The following is a 27,996-nucleotide window of genomic DNA, read 5'->3' on the forward strand; positions in this document are numbered from 1 at the left end:
AACAAAACACTCCTTATCAAGGCTCATCTAGACCTCCTTTAGAACCTGCAAAGCTGGATGCTCCTTAAAACCTACAAAGCCTCCTTCCTCTGCTTTGTCGATGGTTGGATTCATCCCACCCATTTGAGCTTTCATCATTGATCCTTTGACAAAATTGAATTTTGTTTTGTTTGGACATTCAAATGTTTGATGCCCTTGTTCTCTATTTTTGAAACACAATCCAAGCCTTCGTGCTCCTTTAATAAAAGTAGGGTCATTCTCTCAAGGAGCATCTTGTTGACCTCTCTGGTTTCCACTAGCTTTATTAGCCTCTTAGGGGGTTCACCTCCAAAAATTTTAGTGTACCATGTGCATTCAAAAAGAGGGGTATTTTAACTCCAATTTTGGGAAAATTTTAACAAGATTACAATAACATGAGGGGTTTTAAAATTCAAGTTCAAAAAAAAATATGTAATTAGTTCGTAAGTAAAGAGGCGTGATTTTATTGGGGAAATTTTTTTAATTGAGGTGTCTTTGATTTCTAAAAATTTTACCATCTTGCTTTTCATTACGCCCTTAAAATTTATTAGTACTAGAAAGATCTGGCCTATTTGGGGAAAATTTGTACTTTGAGCTCTTGGAAAACGATGACCTGTTGGAATTATCTTTTCCTTTGTAGACTTTCTTTCGTTATATGCCTCCAATTTCTTGAAATTTTGTGCCTTGGCCACAACATCGAGGAGATCCTAGGACCTTGTCCCTTTTATCATGTACAAAATGTCTTCCCTTAGACCGCAGAGCAGCTCCACCTTCCAGACCCATGTTGCAAGCCGGAAGAACTTACTGTAGACTGCAGAGTAGCTCTATGCTACAAGTCACAGCTTCTTCAAAGAAGTTTCATCAAAGCCAGGTCCAACAACTCCATCAAAGCCTCGTAGCACAACTAGTAGCTCCGCTGAGCCTAGCCTTCCAAAATTTGATTTTGCTTGCCAAAACTCTACAGCACATGCAGCAGCTCCACCATAGTGCGGTCAAGCAAACGTCGATTGCCAAGATGCAAGAACAAAGGTGAAAGACAATGCATCACAAGCAAATCATCACCAAACGTAAGGCATGGAGACTAGGTAGGGCGAGAGGAAGCTGGTGAAGAGGAGCAATAGGAGGAGTAGAGGGAAGGAAGGGCTTGAGAAAGGAGGCACTGCCATCACCTTTCTCAGGGCAATGAATCCCGACATAATCAAAACCCTATACATAAAGGACTCGCCTCCCCACCCCTCTCCTTTAGGACTCACCTCCCCACGCCTCTCCTTCCTATACTAACTAAGTGAAGCTAACTAATAATTAAGCACACATCCCCTCCCCACACTCCTCTAGTTCAAACTAAGTGCTAATTTAGTTCTCTCCCATGGTCATTTTAGACTAACTAATCAATCACCCCTCCCCTCCCCACACTCTAGTCTCTCCTAGTTATCTCTCTGCCCTCATTAACTTGGTTTAGCCTCTCCCCATGTTTTAATATTCTTTAAACTTGTACATCCATTAATCCCTAACCTTGTGCATTCATTATAAAAGGAAATAAAATGATAATAATAGTATTTCCCGTCTAAGTACTGTCTACAACATAATATTTCATTTAAAAGACCTTTCACAAGCCCCCTAGATAGATATCCCAATACCGAATGCTTAGTCTTGCCTTTGGCCTTTGGCGTACCAAAAAATTCTTTCTCATCCCGGCCAACATTTCTGCTGCTCTTGGTACGCACTCACTCTTGTTGGTTGGGTGTGCTAAGTTCAAACCTCTCTCGGATCGATGCCTCATGACTGACTATCATCTCAAGGCCCTGCCTTGTGGCCTGCTTCCTCCTCCTCCTCCTCCCCCTCCTCCTCTTCTTCTTCTTCTTCCTCCAGTTACGCATCAAGATTCACGTTGTTGGCTGCATGCTAGCTTGAAATTTCATACACCATTTTACCTTGTGCCTTACATGGCGTGTTGAGTTCCATCCCTTGCCTTGTGTGATGACCCCTGCCTTGTGGCCCCACATAACAAAAATGTTTCTCTTCAATGTGTACGAGTAGCCTGACCTGTCTACTACCAGTTGGAGACCCACTCTGTTGGGTCTCAAATCTTTAATTTCAAGAAATAAAAAGTCTACTACTAGTCAGAGATCTGCTCTACTAGGTCTCAAATCTTTAATTTCAAGAAATAAAATTTCAACCCTAGGCAGCACTTGGCTTGGTTCACTCAATCTTGGTTACGGGACAATAAAGGTGAAGTATTGAAATGGTGAAACTCTAATTTAAATATATGGTCTTTCAGTATTTGTATGCCATTCATGTTTCAATTAATGGGAATTTTTTACTACACTAATTTTTGCTTTACCACCTAGGCCAAGAGGAGAAGATGAAGGCCCTCTCTCTCTCTCTCTCTCTCTCTCTCTCTCTCTCTCTCTCTCTCTCTCTCTCTCTCTCTCTCTCTCTCTCTCTCTCTCTCTCTCTCTCTCTCTCTCTCTCTCTCTACACACACACATGCATACGCACATGCACACACATGCACACCCACACGTGCACACGCACACACATACACACACACACACACACACACTTTTTGTGTGAAATACACACACCCACACACACAAAATGACCCTTACACCTAAATTTTAAAAAAAATAAAATCACTGGAAACATACAAAAATCTACCCAAATTTCCAAAACTAGTTATTACAAAACCAAAATATTTGTACTTCAAAATTTTGAAAGTATTCCATTGCTTTAATAAAGTACATGCAGTAGGGAATTGAGGTTGGAAAGATTGCCCAGTTTTGAATGGATGGTTGTGATCCACTTTTTGAACCTGGCTCTACGTCCCAATCTCAGGGGGGGTGGCTCAAGAAAGCAAATTCTCATCAGGGAGAAAGACCTAAAGGGTGGAGAGTTGGGGGGAGGGAGACAGAGAGAAGGTAACAGAAGAGGAGGAGAGAGGAGGAGAAAGAGGGGGGGATAGGCCCAGAGAGGGAGTTAGCAAAGAGGTTGAGGGAGGTGAGGTTTGAGAAGGACGGGGTGAGGGGGTTGGAGAGGTTGAAGTTGGTGAGGAGGAGGGAGGAGATCCAGTGGTGGAGGGGGTGCCAAGGGGTCCCAATCGAGAAATAGACAGATGAGATGTTAAATTATTTGCTAATGAAAGTACAAAATATATTAAAGTTCATTGCATATATCAAAGCATTTTGCATGCGTTTCATTTACTTGTTTCAATCACCTAAAATATATAGGAATCTAGCCAAACTTCCAAAACAAAAACAAATTAATTATACTTTAAGATTCAAATTACTGAAAGTTCAAAGTACATGCATATATCTTAAATAATTTACTAATGAAAGTATAAAAATTACTAAAGTTCATTGCATTTATAAAAGTATATTGCATTTGTTTCATTTAAAATTAACAAATTTTGGGTATCTAATGAAAGACAAAGGGTACAGAACACATGGGCATATAAAAGACAAAACATAAAGCACTAAGCTTAGACATTCTCTTTAAGTATTCATTCCACCTAACAAAGCTATGTCTCAACCAGTTGTGAATAGGTAATGCTACTTGCTACCTTAGTCATAAATACACTACATTATAAAGGTTGTATTACAATAACGAACTTTCATAACATTACATTAGCCTATTTATAAAACACTAAATAATAACTAACACCACATCAATGCATTTGCATGCGACTTCCTTTTTCTTTGACTCTCTCTAGCATGCATGCACAATCATAGGCACTAAAACCTCTCTCTCTCTCTCTCTCTCTCTCTCTCTCTCTCTCTCTCTCTCTCTCTCTCTCTCTCTCTCTCTCTCTCTCTCTCTCTCTCTCATGGATGTTGCAAGTACTGGTAAGTGGACCCTGACCTTGGAGCTTGGACTACCTGATGGATTCGACACTTTGTACCAATTGTATACATATTTTATGTGCACCCATAAAATTGAAAATTTATTATCCACCCTTATTTGAGCATCCCATACTGGATTGATAGGGATAATAATGTCCATAAAGAAGATCGCCGATTGCATGTCCAAGCTCGTGCGATACGACAAGTATGTAGAAGCTCAGCGCCTCTCATGCATTGAGCTTCTTTGGAAGTTTAATCATACAGTCGCACAAGGATTACCACGATCTTCAACTACCTTCAGAAATGCCTAGCGTAGGAAGAGGTTTTAACATTCGTTCGATGGAAAGAGTTGCCTGAGTGCTGTCGAAAAGCACAAGGAGGGCCCCATAAGATAAGAAACATTACAAACTTCTCGGTGCAGTTGGATATGGGATTGTGACTCCACCCGAAAGCCCATATGACCCTAATTGTTTAATCTAGTACCCCCTCACTGCAGTATGGTTGCTCATTTGTTTCCTTTCTCCCATAGTGACGAAGGAACCACAAACAGTCAAGTCATTATAGACTCAGAATAAGCAATAGAATGAGGGCATTAGGCAGGTAGTTTTCATTCTCAAGACATAAAATCCTGACGTCTTATGTGGGCTAACCCTTCATACGAATACCTATAGCTTTTCCTGGTAGATGAATACAATAGCAATAGTAGAGTGGAGTGCCATCTGATGGTGCGGTGAGGCTACGGGCCAACTATTTATGCGAAATGTGTTCCCTAGTCCCACTGTGCTACTCTTTTAGTCCGAGATATGTGTATTGCTCTGATAGTTGACTACTCGCATGTATGATAGCGCACACACTCACTATGTTTCACCACAACCAGTACATAGCTTAGTCCACAGGAAGTATCTGCTGTGTGTGTGCGAAAGTAATGAGGATCATAACCCATATCTGCTCCTAGATCCTCGCCAAACATAGCAGCTCCCTTGGATATGAACTCCAAACCTAGCTGGCCTATGAGCTTTTACTCTGTACTTCCTCATCCGTGCTCCCAAGTCCTAAACTCCTTGCCCCTGTACAACCTCGCCTCTCGGATCTTACTACTAGGGATGTTTTTATCGAAGCTATGCTAATATATTAATATAAAATCTTGGTGAAAGTTTTCAACATTATTTTTTTAGCTTCACAAAATTAGTTGAATGTAGTACATTTTTATATATTTTCCTATAAATTTTGAAGGAAAAAATGTAAATCCTGGCGAAACTTTAAATTTTGTAACATCAAAGTTTCAAATCCTGGCGAATGTTTCAAACATTTATTTTTATTAGGGCATACAAACTTTCAACACCAATATAAAATTTTAGCTTCTTAACGAAACTAACTTAAAAAAATCATCCATGCTTACTACCTCCCTCCCGTACTTTGATCTTCATGGCCCCTCCCTAACACGACCTAGTGAGCCACGGGAGTACTGATGCTCACGATTCCCATACTAATTCAGATGTTGAATTCGACCTGCTAGCTTTATAAGTGGTGTCTATCTGAGCCTACTTGACTGATATGGAGAGTGTAAGGCCAGTAGCACCGAGAGAACCTACACTGTCTCGATGCTGGTACATAGCTTTTTTAGCCCATCATATCTTCTACTCACCCTCCCGTTCGCTGATCTCTTTCTCCACCATGTACGTAAGACCTCTGTTGTGCCACTTTAGAAGCTCTCTGTCATGGCTGTTGCCTGTTGCGGCTTTGCTTTCATCTCAAATTCCTTATCCATTCGCCTTTGTTTAGCTGCTTGCGATGACCTGGCTGAGCACCTGTGTGTTTCTTGGAAAAATAATCGTTCTCTTTCCCTTACGCTAGCTCGCCCTCGGATTGGATTGCACCCTATGGCTACACAAGAGTCCAGGGTCCTCCCTCATCGTGCCCACATAATTATACTTTGTATAGTATATCTATACTTTGTATAGATATGCGTATCTATACTTTGAATAAGTACTTCTTTCCTAAGACTCTCATTGCTTTCCTTCTTAAAATATACCATAATTTTTTTACTTAAGGTCATATTGGCCTCCCGTTTCTTTCTATTGTGCTTTTTTCCCCCCTCCCCATTAATCCATGTTCTAAATATTTTCATCCTTTATATACGCTTATATATTATGCTATACCTCAATTTTCTATTATAATATTATTGTTGAAAGGCTCTCTTCTACATTGCCATTGGCTCTTTAACTAGTATATAATTACTGCAAGTCGCTCTTACATATAGAAAAGTTTATATGTTTAAAAAAAAGAATTATTGGACTCTGATCTTGTTACTTTATTTGATGCATTGATGGGCGTATACAGTTGATAATTTCTTAATTTAAGGTGTAATTATGGTGAATTTATTTAATAGTCAAGAAGTAAATCAGATTAATTTCCTTTGTCATTTTTCAAATTCTTATGTGTGACCCCATTTATCTCTTAGTCATTTCTTGATTTCTAATTTGCGTTTGTCCCCTTGTAATCTTTTTCACTTATAACCCCCCATATGGGTGTGGATTACCTCTCATTATAAAAACATGTTTTATTTATTGAGTGGTGTACCTCCCATATTGGCACTTATTCCTTGTTTGAATTATTGAGTGGTTGTTTCATAGCTTAAGTCCTCAGCTTGTTCCCCTATGATTTCTTTGTTGGTTTTTTTCCCCTTATGGGCAAGGTATTAGTGTAATCATTTATTTCTTTAAATTGTTTTGACCTTTAATTGCCATTCATGTTTGTGGATTACCCCCCATCACCATCACCATCACCATCACCATCTTCATTAAATAAAAATAATGAGACATTTTTCTTTTTCCAAAAGGGGTGGACTACCCCTCTTGTCTTTTTTTCAATAAAGAGGTGGACCATACCTTGGTTCCCTTTAAATTGGTAGTATTGGATCCCTTATCATCTTACACACTTTGGTGGCATGGTAATGATGGATTTGTGACATTGATTGTACATATAACATGGTATTCGCAAAAAATTGATATTGGTGAATCTACACGCTTGTCTTTGTTCCTAGGTAAAGCAATAACACGCTCGGGAATATAGGCATTACCTATCTACCCAATTGAAACTATGATGTTCTGACACCTAGTTTTACTTGGATGGTGGTAGGTAAGTGGCTGGACCCTGACCTCGAAGCTTGGAATACTTGATGGATTCAACACTTTTCAACCAACTATATACATATTTTATGTACACCCATAAGATGGGAATTTTATTATCCACCCTTATTTGAGCATCGTGTGTCGTGTTGTTAAAAGATTTTATTTTTTAAAAACACACACACACACACACACACTCCTTCATACAAAAGATGGATGTCTTGTGGCTTCCCTAATGGTGGCCAAAGTTTATGAGTACAATTGTTTACACTAAAACAATTATGAAGGATAATTTGCAAATAAAGTTTCACTTTTGGATGGTATTCTATTTTCGGAGACGTACTTAAAATTCTTCTATTGTATCGTCATTTCTCAAGAAAATTTGAAAACACAGAATCTTGGCCCGCATTTATGGATGATTGCAACAACACTATAGTGCGCAGGTGTCCCTTTCAAAAAATGGAGCTATTGATGGAAAATTTGATGGGAGGACAATGAAATGAAGGGGGACCGACATTAGATTTGGGACTTCGAAGGTCCGAGTATGAAATTAAAATGTACATACAAAGATTTGTGTGGCTATAAGGGTGTAGTAAACATCTGTGAGGCTGAAACTTTTTTTATGACTAATGGGCTGCACTGACCAAACCAAATCGTAACAAAGTCCCAAGCTTGTATCATGCTTTGGAATATGCATGGCTAAAGATGTTAAGATCTCTCATTATGCACCCCAACTTCCAACACAAACTATATGATTTTGATAAGAGGCTAGATAGATACTATATATGCTCATATATGTGAACATTTGAGTCGCCTCGATCCTCCTCATGTTGATTCATAGAGAAAGCAATGAGGCACAATGAACAAATCTTTATTCACACATGGTTACATATATAGGCAATTGCCTCCATGTTGGTATATCCCAAATCCACAATCATCTCCATGATTATCTCAATCAGTCACCTCCTATGATCACTCACACATCACACCGACCTAACATACCTAACTGCCAAGTCACTAGAACCTTCTAGCACACCTATACTCACACACTCCTTGCATAGGACTCCAAGCCCATAGGCACACACACACACATACATCAATTTTGTCCTTCATTCCCCCCCACAAATTGATGACCTCATCTCTCAGCAGTAGTACATGGGATGCTTCATTGTAGACGATGCCAGTTTGCTAGAACACTCTTTACGAGTAGCCCAAACACATCACCATCGGAAACGTTGCAAGAAAGGAAGTAAAAGATGTTGCTATGACTTTCCCAAAGTACCTTCATGCAAAACATACATTCTACTGCCAATAGAAAAAGATCTGAACAACGAAGACACAACACTAGAAGATCTTGCAAAGAGAATTAACGTAGCATTAAATAACTTGGATCTATTTCATGGCTTGCATTGCTACACATCAAAAGAAGCATATATCAATGCTATTCGCAACTCCACCACAAAACCATTACTTTTGTTGAAGAGAAAGCCTAAAGGCATATGCACAAATAATTTCAATGCTAAGCTCATTATTATGGGATGCGAACATCGACATCGAGTTCATCCTAATTGCCTATGCCACAAGGCTTCTTAGCCAGTTGATGCATTGCTCATTGGAATGTAGCGAAGAGCATTCTCGTATATGTACAGGGTACACTTTCCTATAGGCTGCATTATGCTCCAGATGGTGACATTTCTCCGAGTGGCTTCACCGACTCAGATTGATTAGGGGACATTGATGATTGCAGGTCCACTTCCGACTATTGCTTCTCATTGGACTCAGCGTGCATCTCATGGCTCAGTAAGAAGCAAGACCGCGTGTCTCTCTCCTCCAGTGAAGCAAAATACAAAGCTGCAAATTCAACCACCATGGAATGTATGTGGTTAAGGAATCTTCTGAATGACTTGCATCATGCTCAAGATGGTGATGCAACTCCGATCTTCTATGACTGCCAGAGTTGCATTGCTATTGGAAACAATCATGTATTTCATGTTTGCATGAAACACATAGAAAATCACTATCATTATGTGCGGGATTGTATCACAGATGGCTTCATCGATCTCACATATTGTTCCACTGAGGGCAATGTGGCAGATATCTTCACTACTAAAATCGTAACAACGCCTCTCTTCACACGACATCAACATGGCTTGGGGATACGAGACATTCAAACAATGTCAAGGGGTGTTGTAAAATGACATTGTTTTCTTTTGTACTCCCATAGGTTGCTATATTCACATGTGGATGAGTTCGTGCTACCATGGTACTTTAGGTACTGCAGATGCTTCTGAGATCATTCCAAAGCATTTCAACCATATCATTGAGGGGGGATTTGTAGAGATATATACAATGATATGGTTGTGTAGGATAGACTAGGACATATTTTGGAGTTTTTGTGTGTTGTAGTACTTATATGTACCAAGTACTTGTACTTCATTTGGTGGAACATTCCCGTTGGAGTTCACTTCTGTTCACTTCTTATTCCCGTGTTGACAACTCTCTACAGTAATGTCAATATATTTTCGGTTTACTATTGTTGAACTATCCTCCTACTTAGGTCATAGGGTTGCATTTTTATCATGTCAAGTCATTTTCTATTTTTTTTCGTTTACTATTGCTTACAACACCCCATGGTTCCTAGCATTGGTTCACTAGTCCATTGAATAAAGCCTATTTTGCTAGGTCATATTTTCTTGTTTTGAATGGGAAATATGTTACTTTGATTCTTCCCAGTGATTAAGGTGCAAGAAAATATTAGGCATTAGTTGAGAATGCCAAAGTTACAACAAGAACTAATCAACATGCATAAGATCTTACTTTAAAATCCCACCTTAATGAAAATAAAGGGCTCCACATTGCACATTAAGGTGCATATTTGTCTTAGAGCCACACAACTACCAAGCCACAAATTATGCTAGGCCACCACTCTTCCAAAGACTCTTTCCTCTTTTGGGACAAGTATCTACACATGACTACTACTACTTAGTGATGCTAGTAGTTAGAGGTTATACAAGGGCATTGGATCCTAAGCCATGGAACATTAGAGGATTCCTTTAGATTGTATAGAGTGACTCCTCATGGCTATTTCTTTCAAGGCTGAAACAAAATCTATAAGTAAAATTGCCATGCTTTGCTTATATCAACATTGAAAAAAGAAACCTATCATCACATTACTATATTGCACTTCTTAATCTAAGCATTCTCCTTCGTCATTTGTAGTATACATGCTATGTGCCATACACAAAACCAACGAGGGATGGGTTGAGGACCAAAACCACATGCAAGTAGAGCAAAAACATTTGATGGACCTACAAGATTCATGTAGCAAAAAAATTGACACTTAGAGAGAAACGTGGCCAAATCAACTCTTGCTTGTTTTGGCTGCAATTGCAAGCACACATGTTTGTGCATGCTCCAATTCTTACCTATCGTAATTGTGTATCCCAGGGCATGTCCCTTTGTGTATCTTAGTTGTGTATCCTACAGCATGTCCCTTTGAGACTAATTTATGTTAGTTTTCTATGCTATGACAATCCTTATGCTCCAATTTATAGCACATTCAATCTTCAGCTTTTTGCCCATTTGAATTAATGGAGCATATTCCTACGAGGTGCCAACTGCTCGTGTAAGTGCTAAAGTATCAATCCAAGATTGAATTCAATGTCTGTGTACTTACAAAGCCAAACGTCTACCAGCTTGTTTTTCCAAAATTTCTTTCCATATGTTAACCCTCATTTTGTTGTGAGGGATATATTAGCAGAAAACAATGGCCAAATGGGCTAACATACTTGCACTCTTTCATAAAGACAAAGAAGATAACTACACATTGTATCTCTGCCATCATTGGATAAGTACAAATAATGAACAGCAAGGCAAAGCGTTTTAGGGACAAACAATTTTGAAATATAATTCAAAGGACCATCAGATCATAGCTTTGATAAATTGATTCCTCCTGATTGAGGGATCAAAGAATGTGTTTATGCATTTCTATGCAACACACAATTCCCTTAGTCATGCACCAGGACATGAACACCCATAACGACACAATACAGCACCACACCCCCACCCTGCATACCCAAAAGCATAATCCCATGCATACACACATGCACGCATGCGCATGCAAGGTCTGTGTACCAGTGCATTTGCACTTGTACAAATATGTTCAAATCAATGCAGCAGCAGTTAACACCCGGCAACAGCTACCCCACGGAAACCACACAGAACCAATACAAGCAAAAACACTTAACGATCAACTATCAAATGCATTATACTCTTGCTCATGTCACCAAGGTGCTCCCTATGCTGGCATTTCCTAGTTCTTAAAAAACGTTTTGTACTCACCACATGCATCCTCGGAAATATCACACGACTAAAACATTTCAGAGTGATAAACGAAATTTTCAAAAGCAACAATGGGAATTTTTGGTAAAGCGATAAAGGGGATACTTAATAGAGAATATTTACAACATGATTTGAGTTTCTTGATGAAAGCACCTCAGTCAAGACATACCACAATGCCTTTGGAGCAAGCAGAGAAGCCATCTTCCCTTCTTCATAGCCTTCCAACAGGGTACCAAAGATATTTGTCCTCAACTTCCTTTATGATTCTTCAAAAGAACTCCATGAGAGGCTTAATTGAACAAAATATGCATTTAGAGCATATTGTTAGTCCCCCTGCTGAGCCAGGCACATGGTGCTTACACTGCCTCAAAAATGAGCTCTACATTAACACTTTATGATCCGCCTTAAGGTCTTACACCAGCATTATGGATGCCACCAGATTTCATGTAGTGTTTCTTTGGTCAGGTAGATTATTCCTCCAGTGTAAGCTTTCAAATCACTTGGGTCATACAAACTGTTTCAACGAAACCAGGTTTGTCTGTATGCAAGCTGTAACGAGTTTATTGCTACCCTTCAGTTTCAGTATCTAAATGTTTGGAGCGCAAAAACTTTAGCACAGTTCCAATCACTTTGTAGTTAAAACCTCGATATTGCAGCCAACAAATCATTCTGCGGATCCTGGTATCATCAGGTGCATTTCTTCCCCGAAGCCATTGCTTGCTGGCCTGCATCAATAATTGATCCATTGCAGCCTTAGACATCCCAATTGAGTCTGTATCTGAAAGATCCAAGTCATCTTCCTCACAGAATACACGATCAATGGCTATCTTCACAATGTCATCACTTACGCCTCTCTGCTTCAGCCCCTGTCAACATGACATGGATCAGTTGTAGTAGCTGCCATCTATATATGTCCACCCATGGCCACTCATGCACGTGTGTGTGTGTGCGTGTGTTGCATGTGGTGTGTCACAAATGTAAGAAAACCAAACAGCCCATTAAATTCATTATCAAGGTTGATAGAGAAAGCTATGATTTGTCAAGGCCTACGTTAACATGTGCCTACATTAATGTGTGCAGATGCATTCCCTTGGTTCGTGTATACAGGAGTTATTATTCAAGATCACCAAAACATAGATGGGAGTATAAACACTGCACAACAATATGTTTGTTTCTTTATCTTACAAATTTTGATCTTTATTAGTGAAACAAGGTCTACTATGCTTCCTACAGCTTCACTTTAAAGCTTACGGCAGCTTCATCATCGTATGAAAGTTGACGCAAAAAACTATTCACAAAAAATGATGGGATATACACAAACTCCATATTCCATCCAGCTAGCTGAGACAAGTAAGCTACCTTTCAAGTGAGAAGCACTATGGCAATACATTCATTACCTAAAATGCATTGCTAAAATGAATGCAAGAAGACTCCCTAGTATGGCAATGGAAGCAACTAACAATAAAGGATAATATACTGCAAGATGAAACTCTAGGCAATAAATGCATCATTTCTTTCTTTTAAGATATGGCTATCAAAGATCTTTCTGTGCAAAAAATCCTGTAGTGAAATATGGCACAATGAAAGGAACGATGGCTTTTTACAAAAGAGAGACGACCCCGTGCTGATCAAGACCAGGAGGCACTTAATATGGAAGATGAGAACCCTCACATGACCTTGAATATGAGAACCACCCACGTCAAAGGATATCAACAAATTAAGGACTGGCAAAACCTCCATAATGTAAAACCGACCGATCACAAAAGCAACAAACCAAGTCGGCACCTATTGATGGAGTTTGACCATCGAACAAGATAATGGAAGAATAATATATATCTAGATAAATCCAGGAAGATGCCCAATCTCATCTTCTATTAGGGACAATGTCATGACGAAGGAGGAATTGGTTGTCAAAGATCTCGACAACGCTGACGACAGCTGAGATATTGCACTTCTTTCGATCATCCAAGACTATGCTTACCAAGAAGAATATTACTCCGACTGGAATTGGCGTAATGCAAAAGCCTTGATCTTGGAACTCATGTGGGCTAGCGAAGTCTATGATAAGGAAATTCTGTGTCAATTTGACAAAGCATCGCCCAATTTCACTCTATTGTTGCTTCACGAGTGAAGTCTATGATAAGGAAATTCTGTGTCAATTTGACAGCATCGCCCAAATTCACTCTATTGTTGCTTCACAGGAGTAAAACATGGTTCAATCTCATGATAGTCACTCATAAGGTTGAAAACCGTGAACTCCATCACACATAGCAGGGACTAGGACATCCCCACTGACGTCATCAATGCCCAACAGTGGGTGTAGACTCAACTTGTAGGGTAGCATGAAATAATTATGAGCACCTTATCTACAATGGCCAAAACATACGAGGATGCATGATGCTTGGTGAGGATGAAGAAAGGGTCTCACAGGTTTTTCTCAAGCAACATAGGTTCTAGTGAGGCCGACCACTCTCTCCTACTCTGTTTGGGCTATGTATAGATGGTAATGGAACATGCTCGGCAGGAAGGGGGTTTTGAACCCTTGATTGAGCAGGTCACCATCATATTCTTTTTCTTGGCGCAAATTCACGTATGTCAGAATAAGATTCAGAAATTCAGGCATACTTAGGATGGACGTGGATAGTATTGCAGATGGAGCTCCCCTAGAAGGTGTACATGAGAAGGCCTTTAAAAAAATAGGGTCCATCCTGTTAGATTGCAAGTTACATGGAGTTGGGGCACGGACTCACAGTGGTATCTTGATCCTGAACTTGTTCTCTGAGCACTTGGGTCTTGCAGACTCTGGTTGTATGACTCTGGTTGTATGGTGGTTCCCCCATTAGGTTTTGCAGTGGCACCCACGGGAGTGGGAATGGGCTGATGAAGGGCACTGAGAGAAGAGCATCCCCATCTTTCATTACACAGTCAAAAATGCCAGAAGATTTCAGCTTAGCAGTAGAGGTGGCCCTCCAGAGCTCCTCATTGGAATGGTTTTCCGATTTCTGCAGAGGTGCAAAAAAACTTTTGATGGAGGCTCTGAAAATCCCTCAAAAATAGAAAGATCATTCTCTTATTTTGGCTTTCTACTCATGGAGGGATGGCAGTGAACCTGTGGAGATCCAGATTCGGGGCTGACCCTACTTGTCCTCGATGCCACGCAGCAGTTGAGTCAGTTCAGCTTTGCCTCTGCCAACAGGCGAGGACGATCTGGAAGGGTGTTGCTAGGATTCTTTGCATATTTCATAGAGCACCCGTCTTTATGACTTAGGGATCAGTGGCATGGTTATCTCTTACTGGCCCTTAGGTGTTTTTCGAGGGACATGACTCAGACTCATCCTTCATTATACGACGACACTCTGTGGAGTCATGCTCTCTCCAGAATGTTCCCTTCACTCCTTTCAGAGCTGCTCATGCCTTTTTTTTTTTCCCAAAGAAAGGAACCTTCTATTAATGCTTGAAAGATTTCATACAAGACAGCAGCCCCGAAGGTGCTGAGTATGGAAAAAACAGGAAAAGGATGAAAGAAAAAAACCGGCCTATTCCAGAGAAACCCAGCTCACTGCCTAGGGGATCTCTGGAACTGGGGCTAACAACCAAGTGGAGGGACTATACAGCCAATGAATCCCTCGCGGAGTGAAGATGTAGAAAACACATGCACGCCAAGACTTGTAGAAACGAGCACGCCCCTCGATAGTCGCCTTGGAGCCTGGAGTCCCACGCTCCTAGGTGGACCGTAGCGTGTAAATGATATCCTACCAGATGGCAACTAGGGTAGCCGAGGGTGGAACCGAGTGCTCACCCATCACAAGACTGCAGCAAGCCACCCAAATGTTCCAAGCCGTGATGCTGGCTACCACCTCCCAGACACTATCCTCCCTAGGAGAAGGAGAAGCTAGGCTGTTAGGGGGGACTGCCTCGTGGAGTGCAATCCTCTGGATGCTCTGACCCTGTATCCGGTAGGCTGGCAAGATCTCATCAATCTGAAACGCGTGTCCTCCATCTGTCAACCAAGCCACCATCCCCCAGGTGTAGTCTCTATGAAGACTCTGCATACGTGTCATGATCCAGAGGGCTCCCATCCATATCCTCGATGTGCTACGGCAGCTCCACAGGCAATGCGGGATAGTCTCCAGGACACCATCGGAGCAACAATGGCACTGCCCCTCCACTCGCATCTGCTCCAACCACGGGCCGATGGGCAAGCCTCCTTGGGCGGCCAGCCAAAAGAAGTATGAGATCTTCCTTGGCCGCAAGCTGAACCACAACCGCGTCCAAAACCTGGAGCGCACATCCCGGGGCACTCTCTGGGTCACCCAATGTCTCTCCCTCGAGGGGGTCCATCTCGACGAGTCCATCTGAAGCCTCCTGCCAATCCATGTGGTGTAGGAAAAGAAGGGCACCGTCTCAGCTAGGCCGCCCCTGGAGGGCCAGAATCACTCTCCCGGATCCCACTGGACCTCCCTCAGGGGTCTACCCTCCCACAGCCAAAGGTGCCATCTAGAGGTGTCCTGCTCCGAGATACTGGAAGGGTCAATGTGCCACTCCTTCCCCAAACGTCCTACCACTCTGATCATCTGCCAGTGTATCCCATCAAGACTCCCATCCATCTCGGGGTCACTCTCAGTGAGTGGCTGAAGTAGGCCTCCAGGTCCTACACGGAAGAAGCCGGGGTGAGTACTGCCGCGCTGCATCAACATCCTCAAGGGAACACCAGTACGGGAAAACTGCCCCAATCATCTGCTGTCTCTCCAAACGTGAAGTCCTTCCCACATGGACTCAGGAATGGCTAAGCTAATCTCGCCCATCTGCTGCCCTGCCCCTCACAAATGCGCTAGGGCGTCAAGCCTTGCCTCTGTCTCCATAGATAGTCTGCTCCAATGGCCAAAAGACCCTACTAGACCACTGTCCCACTGTGCCCACCCAATGTGAGTCCACTGTCTGAGCATACGTCCCTCCTGATCTCTGACCTCTGGGTGCCACATAAGGGGCTGGCACTCAAACTCCTCTCTGCATCTAGGCGGAGCACGGATGAGACCCCCTGCCAGTCTCTACCAGACCCTGTGAAGACTCCTCATCAGGGGGGAGCCCTTCCCCATAAGGGGGGGACTCTGAGAAGATCCATCTATGTGAAGGCTGCCACTATCCCCCAATGCGTGGGGTGTTCCTCAGAAGCCCTTGCTGTAAAAGGAGCTTCCAAGGCTTTGCACCTGGGGTGAGGCCACGAACCACCAACTTGCCCAGAAGGGCCCTGCTCTGCATCTTCGGATCAATGACACCCAAGCCTTCCAGTGCCTGCAGCATGATCACCATCTGCCAGGCTACTCGGGCCCTAGTGTTCCTCATGCCGTCTGAACCTGCCCAGAGGAAGTTCCGTACCAACCGTCAGAGCTGCCCAATGCATCCTCTGTGAAAGCACCAGCATGAGGCGATATACCAGGCCGTGGCAAGGACCTGGTTTGCCACTAATTCGCAACCTGCCAAGGAGAGTTTGGCCGAGCTCCAATAGAGAAGCTTGTGCCTAACACTCTCAAGGACCGGGGCAATTCGTTGCTCTGCTGTGATGTCAATATCCACCTGGCATCCGAGGTATCTCGCTGTCTAGCCCCGCGATATCCATCTGAAGCCAAAGTCACTCCCCCACTCACGGATCTCTTGTGTCTCCTCAAAGCCCGTGAAGAAGCCTATGGATTTCGTCTAGTTGATTTGTGCCTCCCAGGCCTCATAGTAAATAGTTAGGGCGCCTCTCGCTCTCTCTAGACTCGTTGTGGTGCCCTCAACATACAAGGCCATGTCATCTGCAAACTCCGAGTCAAGTAGCTCCTCCTCTTGTCTGATTGGGAGCCTCAACCCTATGAGACCTGCAACCTGTGATCTCAAATAGTAGCCCAAATCCTCCGCCACAAACAAGAAGAGGAAGGGAGTGAGTGGGCAGCCCTAGCAGGCTGAACGAGAGAGAGGAAAGGCCTCGCCTGTGTGTCCTCCGATAAGCATCTGACTAGAGCTCCCTGCATATAGCGTTGAAACTCCTCTGACCCATCTGTCTGAGAAACCCAATCTCCTCATAGTGCCCTCTAGGAAAGACCACTCCACCCTGTCGTAGGCCTTCTCAAAGTCCAAGAGGACGGCCAACGACTGTGACTCCTCCCTGGACCAATCCACTGCCTCCCAGAACGTAAAGATGTTGTCCAGGATGCTGCACTCCTAGACAAACCTAGTCTATGTGTCATGGATGATGTCGGTAAGATGGGGCTGTAACCCCAAACTCAAGACCTTGGCGAGGATCTTGTATGCAGTATCAAGCAAAGTGATAGGCCTCCACTGTCGGATATCTGACCTATCTCCCATTTTCGGGATCAAACAAATCCACCCCCTGCTCAAGGACTAAGGGAGGCCTGTGTCAAAAATCTCTTGACAAGCTAACCGGAAAGGGGTGGAGATAATCTCCCAGAAGTTCCAAAAGAAGGCCGAAGTCAAGCCATCCTCACTCGGGCACTTCTGGGTCGGGAGAGCCTTGAGGGCTTCCCAAAGCTCCTCATCTATGAAAGGCTCCTCAAGTCTGCTGCATAAGTCTGAGAGGGGAAGGTGAGTGGGAGAAGTACAAGAGGGAGAGAGTGAGAGAGAGAAGACTCCAAAATGTGCGGGTGTGAAGTGATGAGCCACACCACAAACTCTTAAGTTTTATTAGGATTAGGTTTTTCCCCCTATGACTGTCTTAAGACAGTCATAGGTGTCATAACTTTAATAAAAGGGGTGGCAATGTGCCTTTACCCCAACAACCTCCCACCTAAAGGCCAATATGCCTAAAGGGGAGAAAAGAATAAAAATTACAGCAATATACAGTTACTGTATACAAGACCATAAAATAAGAGTGGTCTCATCCTAATCCCATGATGTGGCAGCAATGTGCAAACCGCTCTGTAGGCAAGCTCTTAGTGAGTAAATCTGCACGATTATCATCAGTATGCACCTTCACAAGCTCAAGTCGCTTGTCTTCCAGTACCTCCCTGATGAAATGATATTTCACATCTATGTGCTTGGTCTCCTGATGAAAGACCGGATTCTTTGCCAACATGATAGCACTCTGACTATCACAATGCAAAACTGGCATATCTCCTGTAATGCCCAAATCTCCCACCAGCCGAGTAAGCCATATTGCTTCCTTGCAAGCCTCAGTGGCTGCAACATATTCAGCTTCAGTGGTTGACAGTGCAACGCATTTCTGCAACCGAGATACCCATGATATAGCACCTCCTGCAAATGTGAAAATATAACCGGTAGTAGACTTCCGGTTATCTGCATTCCCTGCATAGTCTGAATCTGTAAAACCATGCACCAATGCATCCTGCCTACCATAGCATATGCACAAGTCTTTGGTACCCTTGAGATACCTCAAGACACCTTTCACTGCTTCCCAGTGCCGCTTGCCTGGATTTGCCATATACCTGCTGATGACTCCCACCGCAAAAGCAATATCCGGACGAGTGGCAACCATGGCATACATCAAAGAACCAACTGCAGATGCATACGGAACCTTGGCCATTTCAGCCTTATCATCATCTGATCTGGGGCTGTCCTTACTGCTGAGTTTTAAATGTGGAGGCAACGGGGTACTAATAGACTTCCCCCCCTCCATTTTAAACCTCTGCGGTACTTTGTCAATGTACTCCTTCTGTGACAGAAACAAAAGTCCCTTGGACCTGTCGCGAGTAATCCGCATGCCAAGAATATGGTTGGCATCACCAAGAATCCATGTCCTCATGAGCAACAAGAGCTAACACTGCTCTCAAAGTAGTCATCTTGACGACAGGGGAAAAGATCTCATCAAAGTCAATGCCCTTCTCCTGCTTAAATCCCTTGGCAACCAATCTGGCCTTATACCTCGGTAAAGCATTTGAATCCACTTTGACTTTGTAAACCCACTTGCATGGCAAAACCTTTCTGCCTGCAGGTAGCTGCACCAAGTCCCATGTATCATTTTGAAGTAGGGAGTCCATTTCTGACTGCATGGCTTTCTCCCACTTCCTTTTCTCTGTTCTTCCCATAGCTTCCTTGAAGCTGGAAGGCTCACCACAATCTGTCAGCATGATAAAATCAGCCACATTATTGGCTCCTGGAACAAACCTGGCAAGAGGCCGTTGTACACGGGTGCTCCTCCTAACAAAATGTTCCGGATTAGGCTGCTGTCCAGCCTGTTCGTCATGCATGACGGGTGGCTATACCACCATATCTGGCTGTTCTACAGCCCCATCTACTGGCATATCCAGTGGTGCATCATTGGCAAAATTATCTGGCTAATTTCCAGCCTGTATACCCTCTTGAACAGGGTTATCTGCAGCAGCCTGCTGCTGCATATAAATGGGCATTCTTTGCTGTCCAACATCATCATAAATAACCCTCCTGTATTCCACAGGTTGCACGGGTTCCTTGTGTACACTATCCTCTTTAAAGATGACATCATTGCTGCGTATAATCTTCCGTTTAACGGGATCCCATAACCTCTACCCCATTTCACCTTCGTCACCATAACCCATAAAGATGCATCTGATAGACTTTGGCTCCAGTTTGGTGCGCAGTTCTTTGCGTACATGAGCAAAGCACTCGCAGCCAAATACACGTAAGTGCTTATATGAGGGTGGCTTGCCAGACCACACCTCCTCTGGCACTTTCAACTCCAAAGCCTTGTTTGGCGACCTGTTAATAATGTGAACTGCTGTTTGCACGACTTCTGCCCAAAAGCCATGGGGCAATGCAGCATAAGACAACATACATCGAACCTTCTCCTGAATAGTTCGATTCATTCGCTCACTTACACCATTTTGAGATGCATTATGAGGGGCTGTGAGTTCCTGTTTGATGCCCTTAGCTTCGCAAAACTGCACAAAAGCATGTGACACATACTCACCCCCATTATCAAATCTGAGGCATTTCAGCCTGTGACCTATCCGATTCTCAACCTGAGCGACAAACTTCTTGAAAGCATTTAAGGCATCGCTTTTATGCTTCAAGAAATAGACCCACACTCTGCGTGTGGCATCATCAATAAAAGTAATGAAATACTTTGCACCCCCTAGTGATAACTGTGGCATCTCACACAAATCAGTGTGCACTAGATCAAGCGGTGCTCTATTCTGGGGAGTTCTCCTCTTATGAGGAGTCACAGAATGCTTGCCAAATATGCAATGATCACAAGTAGGCAAATCTGAAAAAGAAAGAGATGGCAGATAACCCAAACGTGACAGTTCTTGCATTCCTTTAACAGACATGTGTCCCAACCGGCTATGCCACAATGAAACCTTTGGCAGCTCGGTTATGGCAACAACATGATTACCCACACTGGAAACATAAAGAGGGTACAAGGTATCACTCTTAAAACCCTCAGCCACTACAACCTGGCCATCAGTAATCACCCATTTGGAATCCCCAAATGTGGTGTGGTAACCACTGTCATCCAATAAGCCAGTGCTAATCAGATTTTTCTTGATTTGCGGCACATGGCGAACACCATCAAGCATAAATGTGCGTCCATCAGGGAACACTATCTGTATACTGCCAATCCCTGCAATCTGACATGCATAGTTGTTCCCAAGGTGAACAACTCCATGAGTACCTGTGTAGGAAGTAAACCACTCCCTATGAGGAGTAACATGAAAAGAAGCACCTGAATCCAAGAGCCAGGTGTGCATGTCATGGCCATCAATAACCAAGGTATGTGCAATTACAGCAGAAGAACATAATACCTCATGTCTGTCACTGTCACTGTCCTCTGCTGCAACATTCATTGCATCCAAGTCATCTACCTTGGCCTTGCCTTTGCCTTTGCTTCCACTGCCTGCATCCTTTAATTCAGCCTTTTTGGCTTTCTGATCCCGTATGAACTTGAAGCACTTAGACTTCACATGTCCCTTCTTGCCACAATAAAAGCATTCAATATCCTTTTTACCACGGGACTGACTGCGGGATTTGGACTTACTAGCAGATCTGCCCTTCTGCTGAGTCCTGCCTCTATCCTGTACCTGCAAGGCATTTGAAGACTTGCTGCTCGCATTATTCTTCCTGCTCATCTCCTCCATAAGGAGAGAGCTCTCTACATCAGCATACATAAGAGTGACATTCGAATTTGACAGGGTGGTCTTGAAAGTGTCCCAACTCTCAGGGAGGGTACACAACAAGAAAGTAGCCTTGAACTCCTCATCAAGGTTCAATCCCTGTGCAATAAGCTGTGTAAAGATGGCATTGAACTCACTCAAGTGTGAGGTCATAGCTGTACCTTCCTTCATGCGAAGATCAACCAGCTTCTTCAACCAATAAACCTTACTGGCTGAACTCTTTTGGGCATATAACTCTGCTAGCCTCTGCCATAGGCCATAAGAGGTCTTTTCAGCCTGAACATTGAACACAAGAGTATCAGAAATAGTAAGCATGATAGCTGCCCTTGCGGACAAATCAAGCTCTTCCCAGTCATCATTTGTCATGTCAGATGGCTTGACACCCTTCACCCTTATGGGCTTAGAAATCTTCTTTAACAGAAGTACATTCAAACATTGTTCTGCCCATAATGCATAATTGTGTGCCCCTTCCAACTTCTTTATGTTCAGAATTGATGATTCACTTCCCCCTGATGCCATATCAGATAAGGAAAGTACCTGACTTCCTGTAAGTCAAAAAAAGACTGAATAAAATTCTGATTTCTCAGAAAAAACCTGCTCTATCAAGAGCCAGGAGCACTCACAATAGTGCTGTTTTTACTGTCAGAAAATCTGCAGCAAAACAGAAAATTTCTCTCCAATTACTGTACCTTCTGACACACTGTACCGTGCTCAAATAGGCATAAAAACAGTAATTTCAGAATGCTGCATAAAAACAGCAATTGCAGAATGCTGCAGCTGCTCCACAAGTGCTTTAACAGTGCATCATCAGCTGACAAGGCACAAAACACTGCTGCATTGCTGTCCTGATCACTTCTCCCACCTCAGACGAGGTATTGCACTGATTTAATATGCATAAACCACTTGGCATAAACTGTTTTGTTCACTGAAAAAAAAAGGCTCCAGACACTTCAGCCTGTCACAAAACCTGCAACAGAAAATGGGATAAATCCCAAGCAATTATCCTTCTGCCAAGGGAATAAAATGCATCTGAAGATCTTTGACAGTAACCCAAGTGCTCTCAAGCAAAATCTGGGCAAAAGCCCCTTGATCTGACACTTGTACCAAGTGAAAACAACCTCAACAATGAGGGATAAGGCATACAATGTGCAAATCTCTCTGACAAAATCAACTAACAGTGTAATGCAAATACTGCCCTGTGTAGAAATGACATACACAGATCCCAACGTACAAACACTCAATGAGGAACCTTTTGAGCACTGTTAACGATGGACAGTTAGGGACCGAGTAAACTCGATGCACCCTGGCCAAGCGTGGCTCAACTGAGGTTCTCTAAGTGTTGCACAAGAAATGTGACCTGCAAGAAAATGTCACCTCCACACTGCGGAAATCGAGACAAATGTGTGCACTCTGGCACCACACTACCTCAAGGCATACAAAGCATCAACTGCTCGTAAACTGAGATTCAAACCCAGTAAAAGCATATATCCTCTGTCAGATGCATAAATCCCGATATCTGTGCACAAGTCCTCCACGCAGAAAGAAAATAACTGAGAAAGTACTTGCTGTACTTCATGCAATGCAATGCACCTCGGGTAAAACCCAAATCTCCTCGCTGTACCTGAGCAGGGTACAGATCCAAGGAGAGAGTTCGAAATGTACTCCTCTGACGCAGATCCAAACCAGAAAATGCACCTCCCTGTCGGAAAAAAAAAAAATCCGGAAGCAACTCCCTGTCACAGTCCGTATGGCGATCCGTACTGTACGGTAGAAGGCTGTCCGTACGGCTGTACGGCCGACGCCTGTTCGTACAGATGTACGGACGACGTACGTCCGTACTGTTGTACGGCGCGCAAAATGGCGCCTGCGCCTGCGCGATGCGCTGCCCGCTGCAGCCCGCGCTGCCCTGCGCGATGCGCTGCCGCCCTGCTGTCCCGCTGGCCCGCGATGCCTGCTGCGCTGCCCTGCGCTGCTGTTGCGCTGCCTCGCTGCAGCCCTGCTGGCCACTAGGGCAAAGAGGTAGGAAGGGAGTGAGGCTGGCTCTGATACCAGTTGAGAGGGGAAGGTGAGTGGGAGAAGTACAAGAGGGAGAGAGTGAGAGAGAGAAGACTCCAAAATGTGCGGGTGTGAAGTGATGAGCCACACCACAAACTCTTAAGTTTTATTAGGATTAGGTTTTTCCCCCTATGACTGTCTTAAGACAGTCATAGGTGTCATAACTTTAATAAAAGGGGTGGCAATGTGCCTTTACCCCAACAAAGTCCTACGAGACTACTGTCGGAACGTGATCCCAAACTAGCTCTCGGGCCACAAGACCAGCTGGGGTCATCCTCTCCATCTGAAAGAGTTGGCTATAAAAACCGGTGGTCTTGTCCAGAATCTCCTGCGGGTCAGTGTGCATGATACCTTGCAAGTCCCGGAGACGATGTAGCTGTGTGCTTGCCAATCGGGCCCCAGTGGTCTGAAAGAACTGCTTCGTCATCTTGTCCCCCTATTGCACCCATCGGGCCCGAGACGAGTGATAGGAGAACTCAGCCTACCGTAGCTCCGTGTTCTAACGCTCGAGACGAGCACTCTCGAATCTGTCACTAGGCCACTGAGAAATTGAGGCCTGCTCCCTGAGCCTCCTGATGGAGGCGAGGTCTCTCCTCAAAGCCCGCTCACGCTCCTGAAGGGTCCTCCTCCGCCTAAGGGCGTGAGCCTGCTCCTCACTGCTCCTCTGAATCGCATCGGCCACCCATGCAGCCCAGCCCTCACATGGTGCCATCTCTGACTGCTCCCAAATCCCTACCATGACCTGCTGAATCTCCTCGTCCTGCAGGAGGTCCTCTGGAATGCGGACCCCTTCTAGGGAAGACCTCGGCAAGGCTGATCCAAGTGAAGTACCACTGGAGAGTGGTCTGACATCGTGGTACCTGCCAGAATCCCGATAGATCCACCTCTGTGTAATGCCTAGTCCCCAACATAGAAACGGTCTAATCTCTCTAGCAACCCATCGTGTCTCCTCTGTCCAAAGGAGAAGAGAAGGCTACCAGGAGTCCTGCTGAAATCTGGCTCTCTCCACAAGTCTCTGCCACCACTGATCATGAAAATGAACTGCTCCCAGGTGCTACGCTCTGCTGCAAGCATCTCAGAGAACGAGGCGCCGCCCTGCTTGTCTTCCCCAAACTCCAGGTTGTTGAAGTCACCTCCAACAATCTAGGAGTCAACATCCGGAAGACACTCTGACAGCCTCCTCCAAAAGGCCGGGTGGTGTTGTCTACACGTTGGGGCATACACGTTCAGGATCCCAGTCCTGGACTCTCCCGTCCGAACTCCCATCCAAACTGTCCGTCTTGGAATGAGCTCGCCCTAATCGTAGACCTCTAAAGCCAAAGTCTGTGAGACTGAGATGCAGAGCCCTGCGCTCCAATCTACTACGGGAGACCACTCCTCGGGACCTCTCCCTGGGAGAAGTGATGGCGTCGTCTGATGTCTGCGGCTGAAAACATGTGCTCCTAAATCATAAGGATGTCCACTGCCCGCCCTACCACTGCCCTCTGCAACTCCTGCTAGAGTATCAAGTACTACAGCTGGCTACGAACACAGTCGTGGAGCCCGTGTATGTTCCAACTCACTAGGTCCAGCTCATGACGACAGGGGAGTCGGGAACAAGGCTCTCTCGTGAGTGGGTGCATGTCCTAGAAAGACTGCCTTGTGTGATTTTGCCGGGGGTTTAGAGGGCGAGTAGTCAATGTCTGTGCGGCGCCGTACTAGGGTGGATACCGGCTCAATACCGATCTTCCGCGCCCACTTCATCATGAAGGAGGCTTCCACCCTGAACAACTCCGCCCACTTCTGGAGGGGCCAGAAGTGTGCCTGCACCACCTTTGCCTCCAGCGGCAATCCGATAACTCCTGTCGCCAAACCACACACCGGCTCCTCGCGTGTGAAGCTCAACTGAAAGTTCACCTCCGCACCATGGGCGTACCAAAGATCTAGTCCCTGTGGCCCCATCCACTCATCCATCATGAGTGTACTGTGTAATATGATTACCCAAAATAGCATCAAACACCTCCGGGGACCACTTCTCCAACCTTGTGGAGGCAAACTAAGGATGACCTCAGGCCCCCCTTGCTGATTAGGCTCGCCGGGGCTCTGGACCGGCTCCTCTGCGACCCTCATCGGGCTAGCGTCTGCGGCCGCCATCGCCACATCTGGAGCTCCTAGGGCTCGCTGCTGCTGCAAGGGTGGGTGCGGAGGCTGAACCTCCGAAGCTGGAGGATTGGCTGGATGGACGGTGGCCCCTCCCGTTGGAGGAGGTGGCTCCTGCTGTTCCTCCTTCGAGGCCTCTCGGCCAACTCTGTCCGTCTCTTTGCGATTGGCCCTCTACCTGCGGCGTTTGAAGGCCCGCGTGCTTGGTTTCTTTTTCTTTTTAACCTATGTCCAGTCTCCTTCTAGGAGGTAACCCATGGGGTCTGAGACTCCTGCTGCTCCTGCCTGAGAGGACACTGAACTCGGGCTTGCTAACTCTGCCTACTTTGCGGAGGAGGAAGGGGGAGCGCACGAGGGAGGCCACGGGGGCAATCTCTAGTGAGGTGACCCATCTATCTGCACCGAAGACACTGGCCTGGTAACTCGGAGATCTCCACCCTCTGGCAAAGTGTGCCCCCTTCCACGGTCTCGAGAAGGATCAACTCTGGGAGGGACTCTGAGCTCTCAACCACCAATCTAATCCTGGGGACTCCATCATCTTCTAGAACTGAGGCGGCCGACTCTGATGGGGACTCGAGCACTGTGCCAAATGCCCGACCAATGGAAGGGAGAATGGCTCGATACTCCTTGGGGAGCCTTGGGAAGCGGAGTGTGACCGAAAAACATGGAACATGGTGTGTCGTATCCATGTCCTCCACTGTGAACCCATGATACCAAGGAAAGAGGTAGACAAGATATGGGCCGAGGAGGATGAGGCTCTACTCCACAAGTGTCGAGGCAGTGTCAGGGGACCTCAGCTGGATGAGGAAAACGCCTCGTCCATAGATGGTGACCTCCTGGATGTGGTCTCCCTCTAATGTCAAGCTCGCCTAGATCCACTCTCGCACCTGTCTTCGTGTAGGCATGAGGCCCACAATTCTGCCCACAAGCGCCTTGTCCTAAAGGGACTGAACTGCCTGCTGTACCTGTTGCTTGTTAGTTGGGAAAAGAAGAACCTTAACAGCTGTGGGATTCGAGGGTGCTGCCATAGAGCCCCTCTAGCCAGACCAAGGGTCACCACCAAGGTTTTTCTTTCGCCTTAACAAGCACAAGTGCTCCCGCTGCAGGGAGGAAGAAGAAAAAAGGGAGGATGAGGAAGGAGAGCGTCAGAGGGGGAGGCGGAGACAAGGCGGGGTGAAGGAGGGGGCAAGGACAGAAGTGGAAGGAGGGCAAGGAGGACGGAAGGCAGAGGAGGAAGGAGGGCGAGGAGGGAGAGAATGAGGGAAGGAGAGGGCAAGAGGGCGGAGAGGAGGCAGGAGAGGGGAACCAGGGAGAGGACGACGCGGGGCGGAAGAGGCGAAGGTGGCAGGGGGCGGAGGTGGAGGAGATGGAGGCGGAGATGGCGGAGGTGACGGGAGGCAGAGGTGACGGGAGTGGGGGAGGCTGGCCGGGGCGCAGCAGGCGGAGGAGGAGGCAAGCAGAGGCAGGAGCAAAAGGGGTGGACAGGGGGCGAGGAAGCAGGAGCAGAAGGGACGGTGGGAGCAGAAGGGGCGGCGGGGAGGGCGAGGGAGTGCAGAGGGGGAGCAGAAGGGGTGGACAGGGCGAGGCAGCGGGACAGCCAGGGGAGGCGCGGCGGCTCAGCAGGAGCTCACCACTCCCTTGTCTTTGCATCGACGCATGTTCGGAAACAACAATGCCAAAGTGTCTTCCCAAAATGCCATCCAAACTCGGGCACCTTGCAAAACCTTTTGATGCAATTCTTTTCATAGGGTAATGCACTGCTGCTGATGCCTTGGTAGACACATCTTGGGAGATTCTGGCTAGCATTGCAGCTTGGCATATTTGGAGGGCCAGATGTACGGAGGCGATGGAGGGTTCACAGGTTCACCCTTCCCAGTCTATGGCCAGTATTTGGACTGATTCTATACACAGGCTGACGGCCATCTGGGGGTGAGCATGCAGGGATTCTCCAGAGCCAGGAGATAGACTTTTTTCAGAGTTTGGAGAGGATCTCCATTCTTCTCTAAGTCTTCTTCTAGGAGGTGGCATTTTCAGCCTCCCCCTTGGAATTTTGTTAGCTCCTTTTTAGATGTTGAGTTTTCTATAGTCCACTCATATTATGAGTTTTCCATTCTTTTTGGCCACAATGACAATAGGTGATAGCCATGTAACATGGGTGAGAAGATATTTAAAACCAACTCTCAACAACTAATTAATTTCCTCTTTGACTTGTTTTGCATTGTTGGGATTCATTCTGTATCTTCCTTGGATCACTGAGACAACATCTTGCTTTAAGCTATTCGAATTATTGCAAATTATTGAGAAGAAACACTAACAGTGTGCGCGTGTGTGTTTTGCAAAAAAAAAATCTATATCTGGCTGCCTTGGAAT

General features: G+C 45.1%; 1 protein-coding gene across 1 annotated transcript in view; it reads right to left on the minus strand.

Annotated features, from left to right (window-relative positions):
• Positions 1-11,429: 11,429 nt before the first annotated feature.
• Positions 11,430-27,996, minus strand: part of LOC147895194 (regulatory protein RecX family protein) — a 37,101-nt gene continuing 20,534 nt past the window's right edge. The window contains exon 5 of the mRNA XM_087383795.1: positions 11,430-12,192. Coding sequence (XP_087239921.1) covers positions 11,893-12,192 — 300 coding nt within the window. The 3' untranslated portion in view covers positions 11,430-11,892. The remainder of the gene's footprint in view (positions 12,193-27,996) is intronic.

Source organism: Dipteris shenzhenensis, chromosome 13, assembly GCF_047967505.1.
Source record: "Dipteris shenzhenensis isolate YYH24624 ecotype China chromosome 13, Dip_SZ_1.0, whole genome shotgun sequence".
NCBI lineage: Eukaryota > Viridiplantae > Streptophyta > Polypodiopsida > Gleicheniales > Dipteridaceae > Dipteris > Dipteris shenzhenensis.